The 20,884-nt window shown below is 40.8% G+C and overlaps 1 protein-coding gene and 1 long non-coding RNA gene across 4 annotated transcripts; one reads left to right on the forward strand and one right to left on the reverse strand.

Moving 5' to 3' along the window:
• Positions 1–766: 766 nt before the first annotated feature.
• On the reverse strand, positions 767–8,964 carry SNF8 (SNF8 subunit of ESCRT-II). 3 transcript variants are annotated; one of them, XM_069064343.1, is made up of 8 exons: positions 8,786–8,963; positions 8,488–8,538; positions 6,997–7,135; positions 6,300–6,404; positions 5,063–5,135; positions 3,994–4,135; positions 3,064–3,135; positions 767–988 (listed from the first exon to the last, which is right to left on the reverse strand). In XM_069064343.1, the coding sequence occupies exons 1-8, from the start codon at positions 8,837–8,839 to the stop codon at positions 851–853; spliced, it is 774 nt and encodes a 257-aa protein (XP_068920444.1). In that variant the 5' UTR covers positions 8,840–8,963; the 3' UTR covers positions 767–850. The 3 variants fall into 3 exon arrangements, with proteins under 3 accessions (XP_068920444.1, XP_068920443.1, XP_068920445.1); XM_069064342.1 differs by having other exon boundaries at positions 3,064–3,138; positions 8,786–8,962; XM_069064344.1 differs by lacking the exon at positions 5,063–5,135 and having other exon boundaries at positions 3,064–3,138; positions 3,994–4,166; positions 8,786–8,964.
• Positions 8,965–10,848: 1,884 nt separating this feature from the next.
• LOC138143084 (uncharacterized) lies at positions 10,849–14,022 on the forward strand. The gene is made up of 3 exons (XR_011163599.1): positions 10,849–10,992; positions 12,240–12,391; positions 13,469–14,022. It is a non-coding gene; the product is annotated as an uncharacterized lncRNA (long non-coding RNA).
• The last annotated feature ends 6,862 nt before the right edge of the window (positions 14,023–20,884 follow it).

A 20,884-nucleotide genomic window follows, 5' to 3' on the forward strand; every position in this document is an offset into this window, starting at 1 on the left:
TCTTTAGTGGGATGAAGGCTGTCTCTGCTTCATTCGGGTCTGGAAAACTTACCCCAGGATGGAGAAAGCCAAATCTTCCATGGAAGGGATGGGAGGATAGTAAAGGAAATGGTTAATTGCCTGAATGACATTTCTGTCCCTTAGCTGTTCTGAACTAAGAGGAGCCCCTTTGTGGATAATCCAGAACCACTCTGGGGGTGATACTCTGGCATCATATTTTTATTATTTATTTGATAACTCCTGTACTGAATGAAGAAACAGTTTTGTGAAGACACCTGGGAAGCAAAAAGCCGTCCAGCTTCTCCCGGGCAAAATGCTAATCTTCAAGGTAAAGGAAGTAATAAAGCATTTGGGCTTCTCTGGCCTTTCTTAGTGACTCAGACTGCTGGTTCAATGTAGAGTTGTAAACGGGAAAAGAGGGAATTTGATTTGGTAAATCAATGAGTATTAAGTTAGTAGAAACCAGGGTTGTTTATGGTTTGTATTCCTATATGGAGTATTACAAAGTACTTAAAAGAATGGGCTGGGAGGCAGAACCAGATCTCTGTGCTCAACTCATCCATGAATTTACTAGAATTACCCTACACTTCGGGGCCTCAGTTTCCACTTTTGCCCTATCTCTTCCATAGTTACTGTTAGGATAATAGTATTTTGAAAAACAGAATATAAAATGCCAGAGCTGATAATGGTTACAAGAATGTTTCTCCATTAATGGGAAACCTTAGGTATTAAAAAATCCTTGAGGAAGAGTGGCAACTTGGGACCATTTTTTTTTACAAAAATGTTTATTGTTCAGGCTCCCTTAGTAGATCTTACTCCATTCTAACCACTGGTCTGCTTCTTTCTAGAATCAGGGGAGGGCCTCCCTGGCTTCCTCAGCTGTGATTTCCTGGGAGTATAGGTCTGTGAAGAGAGCTGGCAGCCAGTAGTGTGCTTCCCCTGGAGCCTGCAGGTCCAGCCAGGCCAGCCCCTCTTTCAGTAGGTGCTCCTGTGGATAGAATGGACAAGAATTTATATGAAAAAGATAGGTTTTAGAGGCTCTAGGACAGAGTAAGCAGAGACTGCATTATGAGAAACACAATCTAGACAAAGGGGGAGGAAAGCACACCCTGGTCAGAACACAGAATATAGTTTACATTGTAGGTACCAAATTTTATAAAAGACATTGAACACCTAGATCCTCTCTAGAGGAAGGCAATTGGGGGTGGGGGGTGGTGAGAGCGACTGGAGACTGTTGTAATAGACTTATATGAAGAACCTGGAGATGAGTGTTAAGAACCTGGAGAACAGAGAGGGAAAATGGACAAGACTGCTATCATCAAGAATTTGGAGAGCAGAGATGGAGGAAAATTAGATGCCTTGCTCGACCCCAAAGGCTAGAACTAGAAATACTGAATGGAGGTTGCAGAGAGGAAATTTCATTCTATATAATGACAAAACTTCTGAACAACTACATCTGTTCAAAAGTGGAACAAGTGTCCTTGGGTACAGGCAGTTCCTCGTTACTGCAGGCCTTTAGGTGATGGCTGCTTACTACTTGTCCAGGATGTTACAGTGGGGAGTGTTGTTCAGGTGTAGGCTGGACTTGATTCAGTCTGAGGTTCTTTGCAGTAACTGATTATAAGGGGAGTGAACTGGAGCAGTGTAGGAAGGAGCCACAGCCAAACTGAAACCTGCTCTTGCCTCAATGGGGTTTTCATCCTAAACAATGCAGATAAATGCCTTCACCACCCTCATCTGTACCTTCCACCTGCTTACTGAATGGTCTGGAATTACCTGTTTGGTTTTGTTCTTTAATCAAAGTGCAGAGAAAATTGTCTCTCATTTGCCTGAGGTGTAGGAGGGAAATGAGGACTGGTCTTAGCATGAGATATTGGAAAGATCATGAAGGGATGGGACAACATAAGCTGCCAGAGATAACTGAGCAAGTTAATCTTGTTTATCAGTAAAACTGAATAATCCCTGTCCTTACCACCTCACTTTATCCCCCTAGTCTTGCTGGGGGTGGGAATAGACCAGCTGCTATTTGTATTGTACTTGGAGATTTAAAATGGGCTTTCCTTACAACAATCTTGTGAAGTAGATATATAAGTATTATTGCCTTACCTAGATTACAGATGAGGAAACTAAAGCCTGAGGTGAAAAGACTTGCCAAGCTACATAAGAAGCAGCAGAAGCAGGATTTGAACCATCTCCTCTGATTTTAAACTCAATGCTCTACTATACCAAAAGATGTGTTAAAAGTGCTCTGAAGAGTTAAAAAGGGATATATAATTGCTTGTAGGGGGAAGAGAAGAGGGCAGGATCATAAATCCTAGAGTTGGGCCTTGAGATTATTTGATCTGGTCTCCTGCCTGCCAGTACTATCATCACCTGCATTTGTCAAAAATCAGCCAGCTAATTAGTGGTAGGGACTAAAACCTAGGGCATCGATATAAAATTTTATTACACATATAAACTAGCACCTATGCTGTGAAATATGTACTGTTAATTCCTTTCATTCTGAACTGTTCCAATACACACATATGAATACACATGCACACAGAGACATGAACATACACATAATACAAAATTTAGGTAATCTGAGTTATCCTAGGGTCAGGCTTCCCAAGGACCAAGATAGGTCCCCCAGTAGTAACCTGCCTTCCTGTACACACTGCAGGTTACATAGTAACTCTAGCCCAGGGAAGGTATAGTACCCATTTATTTTCTTGGAGCAACAGTTATTACCCTTTTTGTGTCATGCCCCTCTTTGTTAGTCTGGCAAAATCTACAGATCCTTTCTTAGAACGTTTTTTAAATACAAATATGTATTAAAAAAGAAAGCAATTGTATCAAAATATAAAAAAAAAATTGAGAATTCTGCCTTAGAGAAATATTAGTGTTATTAATCACCACTGGTGAAGACAGAATAAATGCTATAAGAAATGGGGCCAATGGACAATACACAAGGCTCAAGAACCTATTGCTACCCCTCCTCAAAATGAACTATAAGGATGAATTCTCTGCCTAGCATGGGTACTTCAGGGCCCCATCTCTCCTAACCATTCTAAGCATACTTACCAGCACTTGCCGAGCTCTCTCTGTCTCCCATTTGAGACTTGCTTTGATCTCACTGACTGTCACATAACCATTCTTCTAGAGGAAAGAACATAGACCAATCAGCAGGGACTGTTGGCCTCCCCTCAGGCCCCCCTCCCAAACTGGCACAATGGTTTCCCCCCCTATCCCAGGAAAAAGGACTTGGATTTGACTGGAGGTGAAGAAAATGATAACTGGGCATAGCCCAAGGAGCACATAGTGTGTTGATTTCATTCCAGAGTTAGGTCAAATCCCAGGAAGGGTAAGAGTAGGATGGTGGGCAAAATGTTGGCTAGTTTGTTCTGGGAGCTAGAATGGCCAGTTATACTTCTACTCGGATCAGTTTACTTTTTTAGGGAAAAATTGGGGAGGGGACTATTCTGGCTATGGTCTCAGCTATTACATTCTACCCACAAGAAATCTTTGCTAGTAGTTACAAATAATTTATCATAAAAAAAAACGTATTTAGAATCAGAAGGGGCCAAGTCATCCCCCATTTTACAGATAATGATGCTGAGGCCTAGGATTACACAATAATAAAAACCAAGTCTTGATGGCAAAGGTAGTGCTTTTCGCACTGTCCCTGGGGGCAGTTTGGTTTAGTGGCCTTGCTTCTTGAAAAAGACACTACAGCATATGTCATCCCAGCCAAATCACAACCTCTCTTGCTCTGAGTGGCTTCCCTAAGATAGAAGTTTCAGAGAAGGGATTGTGGAGGAAGTCTCCTCACCCAGGCAGAGGTCCAGGTCCAGATCCTATCCTTTAGGTACCTGTTACCTGACTAAATGACTCTTGATTAACAAACCTGATGAGTGTGGAAGGGAAGGGAATACAAGGAGAAATGGGCAATTGGGGATGTCTCCTTTGATCTCTGTGACCTTGCAGGAGCTGGGGTAGGGTGGGGTGGGGTACCTCTGCTAGCTGTAGCACCACAGTATGATCCATGTTGAGCTCAGCTGGAACCGACTGTACCAGGTAAGTGCCTCCCACAGGAATGATGCTGAAGCCAGTGCCCAGGGCCTTCAGTTTCTTGATGGCCCGGATGAGGTCATCTCTGAGGTGGGGGAGAAGTGATTCAAAGGCACCTGAATGAAAAGACCAGTCACTCCTACACCTTTAGTCCTGCCCCTGATTTGCTAGTGTGAAAGCAGGAAGGAAGGCACCCCAAATGGCCTAAGAGATTCCAGGTCTAGAGGTGTCAATCCTGTGACCCCACTAAGCAAGAATCTAAACTTCTATCTCCACTCCCTGTCCTGGCCTAGGAAGAAGGTATCTTTGACTAGTCATGGAGAAGGGAGGTTGGGGGTCTGCTGGCATGCTTATTCTAGTCCCTCAGGATTGCTGTTATGAGAGCTGCTTGAACCTCATCCATTCACACACTTCATTCATATTTGATGAACAATGGGTCTGAGTAGTACACATGGCTAGCCAATCCGTTTTTGTTTCCTTCTTTTCTGAAGATCTACTGCTCTACACTCTCATACTTGAGGGCTGGCTCCTTGGGAACCTACCATATATCACTATGTATAATAAGAATCCCTTAGGTCAAGGGGATCTTGAACTGGGGACCATAAGCTTGTGTTTAAAAAAATATTTTGTTAACTGGATTTTAATATAATCGGTCTCCTTTGTAATCCTATGTATTTTATTTTATTAATTTAAAAACACTATTCCAAGAAGGAGTCCATAGGCTTCACCAGAATGCCAAAGGGGAAACACAAAAAAGGTTAAAAATGCCTGTCTCGGGTCATCTAAGTCAATTTATATTCTTATGACATACTAATTTATCTTTCTTCCTTGTAACTATCCTGGTCTCATTTGCCAGAAATTATATGGATAGGAAGAGATGAAGTTATTCAGAAGTTAGCCAAGGTATTCTTCAACTTTTCTCTAGGTAAGACTGGACTTGAACCCGAAGTGCTTATATTTTATCTCTAAAGAATTCTACCTCATCCCCAAAGCAATGGAAGGAAATACCTACTGGCTGACATCCTGAGCAAACTTGCCCCTTCCTTTCAACACCTGCTGGTGTAGTTCTTCCAGAGTGATCAGACCTAAGGGGATGGGACAGTACAAATCAAATGGAGAGAATCCCTATGTGAGCAGTGGCCATTTACAGGAGTCACCCTAATTACTGAACTTGGGCCTAAAAATATCCCCTAAGTTACTGAATTCCTTTTGCCCTTCTCCCCACACAAATAACCAACCATCGGTAGATAATGGGAACCGTTAGGGCCAATAGGAACGAGGCATTTTTTTTTGAGGGTCACAAGACTTGAGAATAAAAAATTAAAGACAGTCTTTCCTCTAAAAAGTTAAAAATATTTTACTGACACTAAGGTCATATCCATTTATGGCCAACGGATATACAGGTATTTTGGCTATCTTAGCTTAGAGCTGGCCTTCAAGTCAGAAAGAGTCGAGTTTAAATTCTGACTGACATATCCTAACTGTGTGAACCTGTGCAAGTAACTGAACTTCTCTATGCTCTAGCCAGGGGTGGGGAATCTATAGCCTCTAGTGCAGCCTTTTGACTAAATCCAAATTCCACACAACAAATCCCCTTAATAAAAGGATTTGTTCTGTAAAACTTGGACTCAGTCAAAAGGCCCCACCTGGCCTCAAAACTGCAGGTTCACCATCCCTGCTCTAGGCAGTACCCCTACGATTACAAGCTGCAGAGGTGGTAGAGGTATTTATACCCAGGTCCAAGTCCAAATTCCTATCCTAACCAACTTATGCAATTAATCCAATGTTGTCAACAAAATGGCAAACACCTGGGGACTTTTTGGAAGCCCCTGTTCCCTTTAGCAATTTTTGAATGCACTATTTTGTCATATGGCTGATAGCTTGACAGCTAATCCAGCATGGCAGGACTGGCAGTCCTTCTTTTATTATCAACTGGGAAGTTTGCCTAGAAAGATTAAGTGACTTTTTTCTAGGTTATATAGCATGTCATACAACAAGCCTGACCTATATCCTAGGCCTCTTCCCCTCAACAACTAGAATGTCAAAATACCATGAAGAGCAAAAGATGTTATCCCCTATCCTTGGATGTGGAGACTTGTCATGGATTTAGTTAAAATGGATTGACTTAGCCTTCAGAAGAGTTTCTTGTAGGAACTGATGAGCAGAGATGTGGATGAGATGAACCTGAGAGGCAAAGTAGCCTAAGTATTCATGGTTTGTCCACCTCTTCTTCCCCATGAAGTCCTCACCTCCATTCCGATGCTTCAGTGCCAGACACACCTCAATAATTTGAACACCCAGCTCATAATAAAAGTCTCCAACGCCCAGCATCTCAGACCAAAATCCTTTTCCAGCTAAAGGAAGGAAGCAGAAAAGTCAAGTTTATTCTGCCACTCTACAACCCTCTCCTCAAAATTCCTCTCTTGTAAGAAGCCTTTAACTCTTACTTACTCCTTTACTCAATTACCCTTCAACATTTATATGGTGGTCCCCACTACTAGATCAGCAAAGTGGCATAGATAATTTAAAAAATCATTTCTTCTTGGCTTGGAATGTACTACATGAACACAGAAGATGTCCCTTCCTAATTCTATGACTTAGACACATGTGAAAATGACTTTGCCTTCTGTGAGCATTCAAAGACAGATTGATATGTGACCTGGAAGATGGTGAAGAAAAGTAATGAAGGGATATTAAAAAATCTGATGATAATCCATAAATAGTAATGACGAGCAACCTACCTAGTCTACACCACAATATATTTTTTCTCTATTAAACTAACAATTTCTTCAGGCCAGGAACTGTCTCTTCCTCATCTGTGGAAGAGCTCTTTAAGGGAGAGCCTTTGGTTCTCCCCCTAATAGTTATTCTGTTAATAATGACCCCTGATACCTTACTCTCCTGAAATTCTGAGGTATAGTGGAACCCCCGGGAGTAATGCCTTACAGGCCAAAGGGTCAACCCCAATGGTGGCACACATGTCTTGAAACTGCAACCGGAACTGAGGATTCTTTCGGATTTCTTGCTTGTGTTTACTGGCAAATTCTTCCAAGTTGGTCTTGAACATGTCCAGCTGCTTTGACATCTGTGGAAGGGACACAGGAATGTGAAGGGCAGCCCAGTTAAAAAGGCAGGTGTGAGCATTTGGACCCCTGGCCCAGAGACTAAGGGAAGGCTGAAAGTACCTAGAAGTATCCGTCTTCTCTTCCTCTTACCTGTCTTCTTCCTCCTCTTCTTTACTACTATCTAACTGCCATGGGAAGAAATGAGCCGCTGGCTTATTATAAGAAATGAGATTCAATTGGTAAAAAATATTTTAGATACATGGAGTTTCCACTATTGATAAGAAAAGAGGAGCACTAAATTTAGGCATGAGCTAAGGGTAAGGCTGTTTTTGACTGCTTTCTAAAGCCACATAAAACAATTTGGGAACTATATGTTGTTTTTATTATACATACTTCTTTTCCTGTACTTTTCACTCTGCCAGAAGAAATCACTGGTTTATTCCCCAAGCTGACCTCCCCCCAAAGTAAATTAGTATGATCTTATCTTAACCATGATGTTTAGTAATTTACTTGATTTACATCTGTCATATCCTTTATAAAAGTCAGAATTTCATAGTAGCAAAGAGTAACATGTTAAGAGCTTTGCAAATCTTAAAATTAATATGTAAATAACTTATGAAGATGATTAGAAATGGCTTTTGTTTCATATACATGTTACAGTATCTCTGGCCTGCAAAGTTAATGATACTTTTGTGAGTAATACTGTGTGTGTGTAATTGTTTATATGAGTGATAGATGTCTATCATTTTAATGTTTTCACATATTAGGAAATGTACAAATTCTTCTCATCCCCATATTATCTCCTTCCTTCCCCATAACTTTATAATCCTCATAATGAGATAATGAATGACAATTAATGATAATAAAACAGATTTGCCCAAGTCTTTTTTGAACCTGGATATTCTGTCACTGCCTCTACGATTTTAAAGACTGAGCTCCAGGAAAAGTAGTGACAGTATGTAAAGAGAGTCCCCCACTTGAGGGGGATTGGGGAGGAGGCATTAGGGATTAAGTGACTTGCCCAGGGTCACACGGGCTAGTTAATGTCGGAGGCAGGATTTGAACTGAGGTCCTCCTAACTCCAAGGGCGGTGCTCTATCCACTGAGCCTCCTAGCTGCCCCAAGAGTCAGTCTGCTTTTGGAAAGTCTGATGACAGCAAAAGCCTGGCCCCTGGAAATCTCCAACTTCTAGCTTGTAACTGAACAAGCTAAACCGGCCTCCTCCCCTGCTGTAATGGAAAGAGCCCAGAGTTCAAAGTCGGAGGACTTGGATTAAGAACCGGGTCCTCATCTGTAGAAAGGCCTTGGACTAAACGGTCTCCAAATTCCCTTCCAGCGTCAAATTCTGTAATCTTGATCCCAACCAGCTCACCTGGGCCAGCTGGTCCTCGGCCAGGACAGTGCCTCGTTCCTTATATTTGGCCTGTGGGAGAACAACATTAGGATGAGCCTGGGAATGGGGAGTTTGGGGTTCGGGTTCCCCTCCAAGCCTGGGGGTAACCGGCACCGGAATCGCGAAAAGTGAGGGGACAGAGGCCTGATTTGGGGATCGCCGGAACCGGGAATGAATGGGGTCCAGACTGGGAAGATGGGGTGGGACGGGGGTGCCTGGCTTCGGGGACGGGAGCATGAATGGGGGGCTCAGCTCCCGGGAGGCCCTGGGGAGTCACCTCAGCCAGCTTCTTCTTGGCGATGGCGCCTGCACCCACCCCGCGGCGGTGCATAACGCCAGCCAGCCGGCCCCCGGCTGTCCCCCGGCAGTCCCCGTTCAGGGGCTCCGCCGTGTGCTGCTCAACCAGGAAGTGCAAGCTGAGCGCGTCATCTCCTCGCGCCGGAAGAGAGGATGCGTAACTTCCGGCAGTCGATTGCGCCGCGCACCCCGGCTCGCTCGTTGTGCTTGATAATCTGTCCCTCGGCTTAATCACGCGGGCGGTGTTCTTAACTCTTCCTGTGCACACAATGAGCCCCTATTTGTTCTTTTACTCTTTCACTGATTAATTTGTTGGTTCTTTCGTTCGTTCCTTTCTTCATTCATTAAACAATATGGAGGTCGTGAACTGTTCTAGTTGGAAGGGATCGTAGACGTCATCTGGTCCCGCCTCCTTATTTTACGGATGAGGAAACTGAGATCCATAGAAATTAAATGATTTGTCTAGGCCTAGAATTGTGTAAGTGGCAGAATTGGCATTTGAATCCAGATTCTCTAACACCCAAATTAGAGAATTACTGTTGCAAGACCCTAAGGATACAGGGCGGGGCAGCTAGATGATGCAGTTGACAGAGCTCCTGGTCTGGAGTTAAGGAACACCTGAGACACTAGCTGTGACCGTGGGCAAATCACTCAACCTTGTTTGCCTCAGTTTCCTTATCTGTAAGATGTGCTGGAAATGGAAAACCATTCCAGTATCTTTACCAAGAAAACCCCAAATGGGGTCGGACACGACTGGGGGGAAGATGACTAGAAAGGATACAAAGAAAAAACTGCTAGCAAGAAACTCACTATGGAATGCAAGGAAAGATAAATACTATCTGGTGGTAACTGTGTTATCAGGGAGGAGGCATAAGAAAGGCCCTGGTGAAGGGGCTGTGAGAAATCTGAGAAGGGAGAAGGCTTACATATCTGAGTAGGTGGGTGGGAGTGTCAGGGAAAGACTTAGGGAAGGAGAGATGCTTGATTTGGGGGAATTCAAATATGGTGGAAGTCTTGCAAAAGGCAGAATTAGAAGAAGGCCCAGTTGGATAAAAGACAAAATAACTTAGGTTTGGTTGAAACACTATCTGACAAGCAATATTATGAAAGGAGATTTGAACCAAATTGTAGCCGACCTCGATGCTTGCCTACTAAAGTATACTCTTCTTCAGCCTAGCATTCAAGAAACTCTGTAATATGAAAAATAACAGTAACAAATTTAAATCGCATTTTAAAATTTGTAAGGCACTATCTCATTTGATCCTCACAACAACAAAGGTACTATTATTATCCCATTTTACAAATGAGAAAACCAGTCATTAAGTAACTTTCAGAGGGTCACATAGCTTGTAATTATCCAAGGTTGAATTCAAACCCCTACCTTGTAAACTTCAAATTTTAGCACTTTTTTGAGGAGTGATTTGAGGAAGATTGGATTGTAAAAGGTATAGACTGCTCACCAGTGGGCACAATGTCTGTGGGGAAGAGTGGACAAACCCTTACAAAAACCTAGCTATGAGGCACATGTGCCTGGAGTAACTCATAACTGGACCACAGGCCTGAATTCTACTCTGTAACATGTTCTCTGCTTCTCTTTTGAGCCATCCTATTATAATTTTCTGCTAGACTTCTCTGTTCTTCTTGGCCACCAAAGCTGTGCCAAACTCTAATAGTAATAGTAATACCCTCTTTCACTGAAATGTTAGCCCTAACGCCAGGACCTATAATGCTCAGTACTGAATGTATTTCAGGGATTAGCCAGAGAACTGAAAAGTTCCTGTTTTGAAGCGATGTTTTGAAGAATTATCTGTCTTTCAGATAGTAGAAAACCATAGAGGTTACCATAGTCAAGCCCCTCAGAGGTTTGCCCTTTCTAGTCTGTAGATGGTGCTAGAGGGCAATTAGCCCAGCCAGGTCTTCACAGGAGGGAAGGATTTTGTTGTCCACCAATCAGCTCCCAGAACATCAACCTCAGAGGGGCTTTTCTGCCCTCAGAAAACTCTTGAGCTCTAGATGGGGCTAAAGAGCAGCAAACTCAGTCAGCTCTTCACGTGGCAGCAGAGTTCTGCTTCTCCAATGGGATTCCAGCAGCAGCAGAGCCTGCTGGCCCTTAGTTCTCTCAACTGACTCAGCATGAAGCAGATGCCCTTATCATCTGATTCTTCTCTGGTTTGTTTCTCTCTTCAGGTGACTATTGTATCTTCTCATTCTTCTGATCTCTGGCTTCTTATCTTCTAATCTCCTTTATTCTCCTGCTGCTTCTAATGCTTCATCTTTGTGCCTTATGATTAGTGACATCTCTACCTTAGGTTGATAAATCCAGAGTCCACATCTTTATCAGTTATAATACAATCAGTCAGTCAATAAACAGTTATTAAGTGTCTACTATGTGCCAGACCTCATTCTAACTGTTGGGGATATAAAGGTAAAAGACACTTCCTACTATTGAGGAGCTCACAATCTAATAAGGAGACAACATGCAAACAATTATTTATAAACAAACTGCACATAGAATAAATTGGAAATCATCAACAGAGGGAAGGCACCAGAATTAAGGGGGATTGGGAAAGGCTTCTTGTAGAAGATGGGATTTTTACGTGAGAGTTGAACGAATTTAGGGAAAGCAGAGGGCAGAGATGAGAAGGGAGAGCATAAGAAGCATGAGAGACAGCCAGTGAGATTGCTCAGTTTTGGAAGATGGAATATCTTGTTTAACAAAAAGAGAATATACAATTTTCCCATAGTGTTTCATCCTAAAATTTAACCTGAACAGGGTATGCTCTTCAGGCTCACACCTAACAGTGCCCAAACAATTCTCTGCTTTATAATTTCTCAAATATATACTTCAAAACTCTGTGGCACATTGAATAGAAGGCCAGACTTGGAGTCAGGAAGACTCTTCTTCCTGAGTTCAAATTTGGCCTCACACACTTACTAGTTGTGTGATCCTAGGTAAGTTGCTTAACTCTGCCTCCATTTCCCCATCTGTAAAATGAGCTGGAGAAGGAAATGGCAAATCACTCCAGTATCTTTGCCAAAAAACAAAACAAAATCCAAAAGGGGTCATGAAGAGTCAGACATGACTGAAAAAATGACTAAACAACCACAATAAAATTAATTGGTGGACACTAATGTATCATGGCTATCCCTACCTCTAGTCAGTACTTTTGCCTTGAAGCTACTTTCAGACAGTTTCTCGCAGTGCATTTATCTGAAGGACAGTTTTCTCTTAGAACTTGGCAATCTATTTCTTGCCTCTGTCTCTTTATAGACTATCCTACACACCTGGTAGGCACCTCCACCAGGAAGCCTTTTCTCAGCTTCCTGTTCTTTCTTTCCTCAGATTTTCTAGTATAAACTTATCTTTTAAATGTAATATCCTCCTTGATGGCAAGACCTATTTTTCATTTTTGTCTTTGTATCCCAATACCTAGAACAATGCCTTTTGTGTCATAAATGTTTAATAAAGCCTGGGTGGATGATATTGGAGGGAGATTAAGGAAGAAAGTCAAAGACAGTTCCCAAGATGACACTGGGTAATGATACTGAAGACAATGGTGACATCCACAAAAATTAAGAAAGTAAGGTAAGAATGAGGTTTGGGAATGAAGATGAGTTTAGTTTTGGATATGTTGAGTTTTGGTTTTGGCAGGTCATCTAGGTAGAAAGGCAATTGGAAATAAAGGTATAGAGATGGTGGTGGTGGTGATGATGGTGATGGTGATGATGATGATGATTGTGTGTGTGTGTGTATGTGAAGGTTGGGTAGATATAGATCTGGGAGTCATCTGTAGAGTGCCACAGGAGTGTTTGATATGATCAAAGGAGAGAGTACAGAGATTTTTTTAAAGGAGCAATGAGAGAACATTAGGTGATACCCAATTTTAAAGAGTGAGGCAGAAGTTGAGGAGAAAGGTATATATAGGCACACCCATACATATTGACTACCCCCACACACACATGCAAACACATACATAGTAACCACCTGAAATACACATTCTGAGCACATTAGAGAGACATACTGACTTCTCATACAGCCCCTCTTGACAGACATCACAAATTGCATCATATAGATACATATACTGACCCTCTCATCATGAATACCATGTACTTACATTGACTTATACACTGAACACCATCAATGGACAAATAAGACAGACGCCTTTACTTACTGATCCACCAGAAAAATATATACCAATACCTTCAGGAAGATACACACACACACACACACACACACACACACACACACACACTCCTTTACAGCACCTACAGCCGTATCAAGATTTTTGGACTTTTAGGAGGTTTTTTTATCCCAACTCTCACTTACACTGATGAATCAGATTCCCAGGAAGCTAAATAGCTACATCTTTGCTTTGTGATTTTAGGGGTAACCTGGAGTGTAAGTTATGTAATTATCTTTATAATTTTACTAGCTTAAGCTTCCAATTTCACTGTATTCTCTCCCATATCAATCTACTAGCTTTCTCTTCAATATCATGTGAGTTCTGCCAGTTAGTAACTACCCTAAAATACTGATTGATCTAGTGATTGGCATTCCATTATCAATTTAACCAATTAAAATAAATTAACTTTTACAAAAAGATATTTAATGAAAAGATATTGCAAGAACCAAAAATTACAAAGCATTTCTCCTATTTGTAAGGGTTATGGGATTTAAAGATCTTCCATGCCCCGTTGGACTTGCTGACGTAGCAGGAAGGGGTGGAGCAAGAGGAAGCGGAAGCCAAACTAGCGTTCCTGCGGTGGCTGGCTGGTGGTGGCGACTGCGGCAGCAGCAGCAGAGGCAGCGGCAGTGCGAAGCCCTTTTGGAGTTAGCCAGAATTTCTGCTAAGGACTCCTGCTGAGGACTGCCAGGGGCCGGAGCTGCTGGGAGCATGCTTCCCGGACGCTGGGTGGTTGCTGTGAGTGGGGAGAGGAGGACCTTTGCCTGAGGTAGCCTGTTCTGTTTTAAAGGCTTGAAAATGTGGGTGCTTTCTACTTTATCTACCTGTGCCAATGTCATAACTACTCTGATGGCTTTCACTTTCTGGTTTTGGGACTCAGTCTTTTGGTATCTTAATAAATTTTCTAGTTCATTCCCCCATATGGCAAGCATGATGTATTTTGTGATGGATAATTATATCAGCATATCTGTAATCTCCATAGGCATTGTGAATATGGCATTGCTGATACACTATTATTGGGAATCGCTCTCCCCTTTACCACTTCTAAACCTGGGGAGAATGGGCTATGCTACAAAGTATCTGCCACACTATGCTAATTTCCTTTTTAAAATTAAAAAATTTAAAATTTAAAAATTAATTTTCTCTTCTTTCTACTCCACCTAACCTGTCAAGTGGAAGACATCCATTTAACAAATAGGTGTACTCAAGCAAAATAAATTCCCACATTGACCATATCCAAAAATGTATGGCTCATTCTACAATGAGAGTTTATTACCTTGGTCAGGAGGTAGGTAGTAGCATGATTCATTATTGTGCCTCTGGAATGGTTGCTCATTGCACTGATCAGAGTTCTTAAGTCTTTCAGAGTTACTTGTTTTTACCGTGTTGTTATTCTATAAACTGTCCTCCTGTTTCTGCTCACTTTGCATCAGTTTCTACAAGTCTTCCCAGTTTTCTCTAAAATCATCCCTTTTATTATTTCTTATGGCAAAGAGTATTTCATTGAATTCCTATACCATGATTTCTTTAGCCAACCTCCAACTGATGAGGACCCCCTTAATTTCCAGTTCTTTGCTACCACAAAAAGCACTGCCATATATATTTGTGTACATAAATTTTTTTCCTCTTTCTTTGAACTCTTTGGGCTATAGCACTGGTAATGTTATCACTAGGCCAAAGGGCATACACAGTTTAGTAACTTTTTAAACAAAATTCCAAATTGCTTTCCAGAATATTCATACCAATTCACAGCTTCACTAGAAATGCATTAATACACCCATTATCCCCAAGCCCCTCTAACATTTGTCATTTTTCTTGTCAACTTTGCTAATCTGATGGGTGTGAAATGGAACCTAAAGTGTTCACTTCCAAAAGTGGCATAGCCAATGGAGAGAGTCAATCCATTGCCTGCAATAATTCAGTGTCTTGACTACACCGTGGGTTCACTGCTGTGCTGTGTCAAGCAGGTTAATCCTCAGGAATGTGTTGGTGCCTCACTGGGCTCAGATGCTGGCAAACTCTGGTACAGAATCCAGTTCCTGGATCCCTGGCGGATCTTTAGAGATTTTGAAGCTCAGAAGATCATTGCTGTCTTCCATACTTCTTCATCTACGAACAGGAAAGCACACATAGATATATTGAACATTTATTCATCATTCACTGTATACCAGGGCACTATACAAAGAAACAAAGAATAGAGGCCCATGTATTCATGATGGCATATCAGTCAGCCTAACTGAGAAGGGCTTAAGGCATGCCTTACAGGTTGAGTCTCCATAAGGTTGTTTCCCTAGGGGATGACTGTGGAGCTAGACTGGAAGCAGTGTTCATGGCCTTGGGGGTGATGCTATTCCTGGGGCTTTTGTGATCCCAGGATCCTAGGAAGCCTGCCTGGCACATGTTGCCTCCTTTTTTTCTCATGGCAAATAATTACCTCAGCTAGCACGGCTTGCCTACAGTTGGCAGGGGTAGACTAGAAGCAGGGCACTATAGTGGGGAAATGACATTATTTCTGTGGCTCTTGGGCTTACTCCTCAGTTGGTGACAGTTGGTTAGCATTTAGTTGCACATAGTAAATGCTTTACAAACACCTTTTAATTCATTTAATTCATATGTAATTTATTTACATGTATCTAACGTGTTTGTTCAGATGACAAGATTCAATCTCTTATTTTTCTGATGCAGTTATATATACATATATGTATGCACATATATGTATATGTGTGTATGTATATGTCTGAAAGAGGTCAGTGTGATTATCTTAGGTCATCAGTATATATTAGCCTGTCCAAAGGGTTTATTATATTCGTAGTTGTCCATCTGAATAAGAATTATTGTCTGAGGTAGTCAGTGTATGTATGCAAACATACTGCTCCCTCTAGACATACAGCATAACACACACTGCATCATGTAGACTAATATACAGCCCCTAAGCACACTGACCCCTCAGGCAGATGCTATATACTGGTCCCCTCATATACAGGAATCTCCTGTAAAAATACAATAATTCCCCCAGACACAAATTCACTAATTCTCTTTATATAGACATACTCTTATTCCTTCATATAAATATGCATTGACCCTCCTAAAACAAATATATAATGAACCCACTAGACAAACTCACATACACTGTTTTGCCTGTTATGTGGCATATATGAACACACAGTGCCCTCACATATAGACAGACATGCATGCATATTAGAGCCCTTCCTACAAATGTCCAATGATCCTACCCCTTCATCCCTCTATAGACACATCTATACACACACACACACACACACACACACACATACACAGATACTATCTAACATACACACACTTACCACCTGGAGTGCAAACATACTGATGACATTGAATGGAAGCCAACACATAGTAAACACCTTAGAGAAACATATACAGACCATCTCGGGCAGAAATGCACATGGTGATATATACTGACATCCTTACATGCACACACAAAACCTACCTGAAACATACACACACTTTAACTTGCTTATATAGACCCATTGACTCCCTTAGGTACTGATATCATAAGATAGACAATGGTCCCCTTACACAAACATTCATATAGTGAACCCTTCAGTTAAACACAAACTGACTGCCCCATAGACACACATAGACCCATTCAGGTTGACACACATATCCCCTTTCATTCACAAAAACACTGACCTTCTCATCCAGACAAAGACACTGAATCCTTCATATACAACATTAGGTGCTTCCTGTTTGGACTCTGCTGTGCTAGGCATTGGGAGAGCAATGAAGTTTAGACAAGAACTGGACCTTTTCCTCCTAGACCTAGATTCAGGAGGAAGATGAGGCACTAACACTAATAGTGTTATATAACACTATAAAATACATGCTAAATATATCAGATAATTAGAAAACAAGGTGTTATGTAGGGCTTGGGCATTGGGGAAGTTATTACTATTACTGGTTAGGTTGATCAGTGAAACCTTTCTGGATTTAGGTTTTAAATGATAGGTGGACATTTAGTGGAATTGGAGGAGGGTAAGGGGGAAGTTATTCTAGACATAAGTAATAATTCAGAAAAAGGTTCAGTTTGTATAATTCATGTATCTGCTAGGTAGAGTATTCTAATTCAGTTAGTATACAAGGATAGGCATATTAGATAAGGTTAGAAATACAGGCTAATGTGAGTTCATGGAAAGCCTTTAATGCTAAGCAGAGCTATTTAAACTTGGCTTTGAAATGACCTTCATATTAGACCTGTACTATACCCCTCCCCCAAATTAATTACTTTGTATATATTTTGGTTTTCTTTATATATCTGTAGCCCCACCTTAGGGGATATGTATACGTTAGGTCTCCATATACCTGCTATCTCAGGTTCTAGCGGTGCTCTAAGGTTGGTTATAACTGCTAATATAATTCATATATATATATATATATATATATATATATATATTCACACATATAAGTTACTAAATACACAAATATTTTTATATATCATTATATTTTACCTATAATATATCATATAAGAATATATTATAATAAATAACATAAAATTATACAATATAAATAATATAATAATACTAATAAAATACTTGTGTTTCTCATTAAGTCAGTCAGTAGACACAGTTAACTTTTAGCAAGGACATTTGCTAAGATGGCATAGAAAGAACAGTAATTATAAAACATCCTCCCCTTAAATATAGAGCATACTCTGCCACAAATGCATATGTGTCTATGGGGAATGTGAGCTCAAATTTAGAGTGAAATGATGAGGTATGCATGTAAAATACTATGAGTGACACTGAGGGCAAAGGCATACTGCTAGATACATATGGGACCTTATGTTATACTCACATAACTTCCCTCCTAGCCAGGCTGCTTAGCTGGATTCCTAGGGTTTGCTCCTTTCTATATCTTGACTCTTAGTCGCCAAGACTAGCTGTCTCTTGAGTCCATACTTCAGATGAGTTCATATTTATATGAAGCCTTTTGTGATTTCCTCCCTAACTACTTTCCATTAAATGACTTTGTGTTTTTTCTTTTGATCTTTTATCTGAATAAACTTATATATGTACTTTTCTTCCCAGATAGAATGTAAGCTCCTTGAGAGTAGGGATGTTTTATTCTTTTTAACCTCAGCATTTAACACTGTGCCTAGTACATAGCCAGAGATTATTAAAGTCTTATTGATTAGTTTATTGGTGAAAGGAGAGAGACTGGAGAAAGGGAAACCAAAAAGGAAGTTATTTTGATAGTGTAGACAGGAGGTGATTAAAGTGAATTAGAGTGGTGTCCAAGTGAGTTAAAAAAAAAAAAGGTAGATATGATCCTATAAATAGGATCTATAGGACTTGAGAAATGTTTAAATACTGGGACAAAAATGTGGAAGGAGTGAAAGAAAATTATAGTGATGAACCTGAGGTATTATGAGGGCTGTGATACCCTCAATGGAATTAGGGAGAGTTTAGACAGACTTTAGGGGTAAAAATCATGAGTTTTGTTTTGGATGTGTTGAATTTGAGGTCAACAGATTCAACAGAAGTTGGAGATGTGCTCATACACTCATGTATTATGTAAATGTATATAAACATGTATTTCTGTCTATGCAAATATAATATATCATATGATAATAATTAGCACTTAAATAGTACTCTAAGGTTTGCAAAGCACTTTAAAAGTATCATCTCAAATCTGCACAATTACCCTAGGGAGTAGATGTTATTATTATCCTCATTTTACAGCTGAGGAAATTAGAGATTAAGTGATTTACCAAAGGTCATACAGCTAGTAAGTATCTGAGGGTAGATTTGAACTCAGGGTTTCCTGATTCTGGGTCCAGTATCCACTGTGCCACCTAATTGCCTCTCTATTTATATGTATGTACATATATGTGTGAATACATACATACATACATACATACATATATATACACACACATATACAGGGCCCCAGAAATCTTGGTGCAGTGTGTATACATGTATATATATATGCATTATGTGAATTGTGGCATGTGTGTGTATGTATTTTGAGAGTCATCTGCAGAGAAATAATCAAACCTATGGAAATAGATAAGATCATTAAGAGAGACAGAGGACATAGAGAACAGAGAATAAAAGAGACAGGATAGAACCTTACAGTGCACCTTTGCTTAGAAAGGAGAGGAGCGGGGAGGGAGCAATGAAAGGAAGGAGGAAGGAAGGGAGGAAAGAAGAGGGGGAGTAAAAGAGAAGGGAGGAAGAGAGAGGGAGGGAGGGAAGGATGGACAGGGAGGGAAACAGGGAAGTTGAGGGAGAAAGTGAGAGAGGGAGAGAGAGAAAGAAAGAGAGAGAAAGAGAGAAGGAGAGAGAAGTGTTACAGAAGCTAAAGAAAAAGGGAGAAGATTTGATCAATGGTATAAAAAGCCATAGTACAATGAAGCCTGAAGGAAAGGTCATTGAATTTAGCAGCTGAGAGATCATTGGTAACTAAGGAAGTAGAAGGCATGAATGTAGATGACTTTGGAAGTTTATACAATAATTGGAGGAAAAATATTCTGTGATAGTATGAGAGGAAGTCAGAGTCACATGAAAAAAAATTTTTTTAATGGGCAGAATGTTTTTTTTATTTTAAAAAATCTTTTATTTATTTATTTTTAGCTTTTAACATTCATTTCCACAAGATTTTGAGTTACAAATTTTCTCCCTGTCTCTCCCCCACCCCCACAAAAAATTTTTTTTCTAATAAGGAAGATGGGAGCTTGTTTTTGAAAGGTCATAATAGATAGGAGGAGGTTGAAGATTCAATTAAAAAACCCCACGATATAATAAATACTTAAGTGCTTACTATGTGTTAGCTGGAGATACAAAGAAAAAAAATGAAACATTACATTGTAGGGAGATGCAACATTGTACACATTCAGGTAGCTAAATACAAGGCAAGTTGTAGAGGAAGAACACTAATAATGGGTGCTCAGAAAAAAGCCTTTCCATCAGAAGTGGGACTTGAGCTAAACCCTGAAGGAAGCTAAAGATTCTAAGTGGAACTTGGGAGCCTCTGAAGTCTAAGCAGGGGAGAGCTTGAGAAAAGAGCCAGAAGTGTGAGAAGGAATATGGAGTCTGCAGAACAGTTAGTGACTGATTTGGCTAGAATGTTGAGAGTATGAGGAGGAGTAATATGAAATAAGTCTAAAAAAGTAGCCTGGAGTCAGTTTGTGGATGACACTGCATACCAGGCTGAGGAGTTTGCATTTTATTCTTGTGGCAATAGAGAAATACTGAAGATTTTTGGGTAGGAAAACTGACATGGTCAGACCCAAGACTATTTCAATCACTAAGGGGAGGATGGATTGGGAAGGCAAGAGAATGGAAGCTGGGAGACCAGTGGGAGGCTATTACATTAGTCTGAATGAGAAATGATTAGATTAAACTAGAGTAGTGGCCACGTAAGCATTGAAAAGGGAATGAATGGGAGAAATATTGTGGAAGCAATTGCTAGGCAACCAGTCAGATGTAGGAGTCTAGAGATAGGGAAGAATCAAACATGACTTTGAAGTGGCAGACCTTTGCAATCAGAAGGCTGGTTATACTCTCAGCAAAACTAGGGAAATCTGGAGAAAGGCCTAGAAGATAATTAGTTCTCTTTCTTACACACTGCATTTCAGATTCAGACTGGACATCCAGGTGGAGCAGAATTGCAGACAGTTGGCCCCACTCCAAGGCTTTAGCCCCAGGGTGGGCCTGACCAGCCACCAGCTGGAGGGACTCCAAATCAGCAGCAGCTGTGGCCATTTCCAGATTTATCAGTACATAGATGCAAAGGACAAAGTGAGAGATAAGGACATGGAGGCTCAGAAAGGGTTCTTACAATCTCAGAGTTAAAAATAAATTCATAGGGGCTGAGCCAAGATGGCGGAGTAGAAGCACAACCTCTACCGGGCTCCT

Source organism: Petaurus breviceps, unplaced genomic scaffold (assembly GCF_028583685.1).
Source record: "Petaurus breviceps papuanus isolate PSGF00001 unplaced genomic scaffold, PetGlider_PUasm1.0 90630, whole genome shotgun sequence".
Classification (NCBI taxonomy): domain Eukaryota; kingdom Metazoa; phylum Chordata; class Mammalia; order Diprotodontia; family Petauridae; genus Petaurus; species Petaurus breviceps.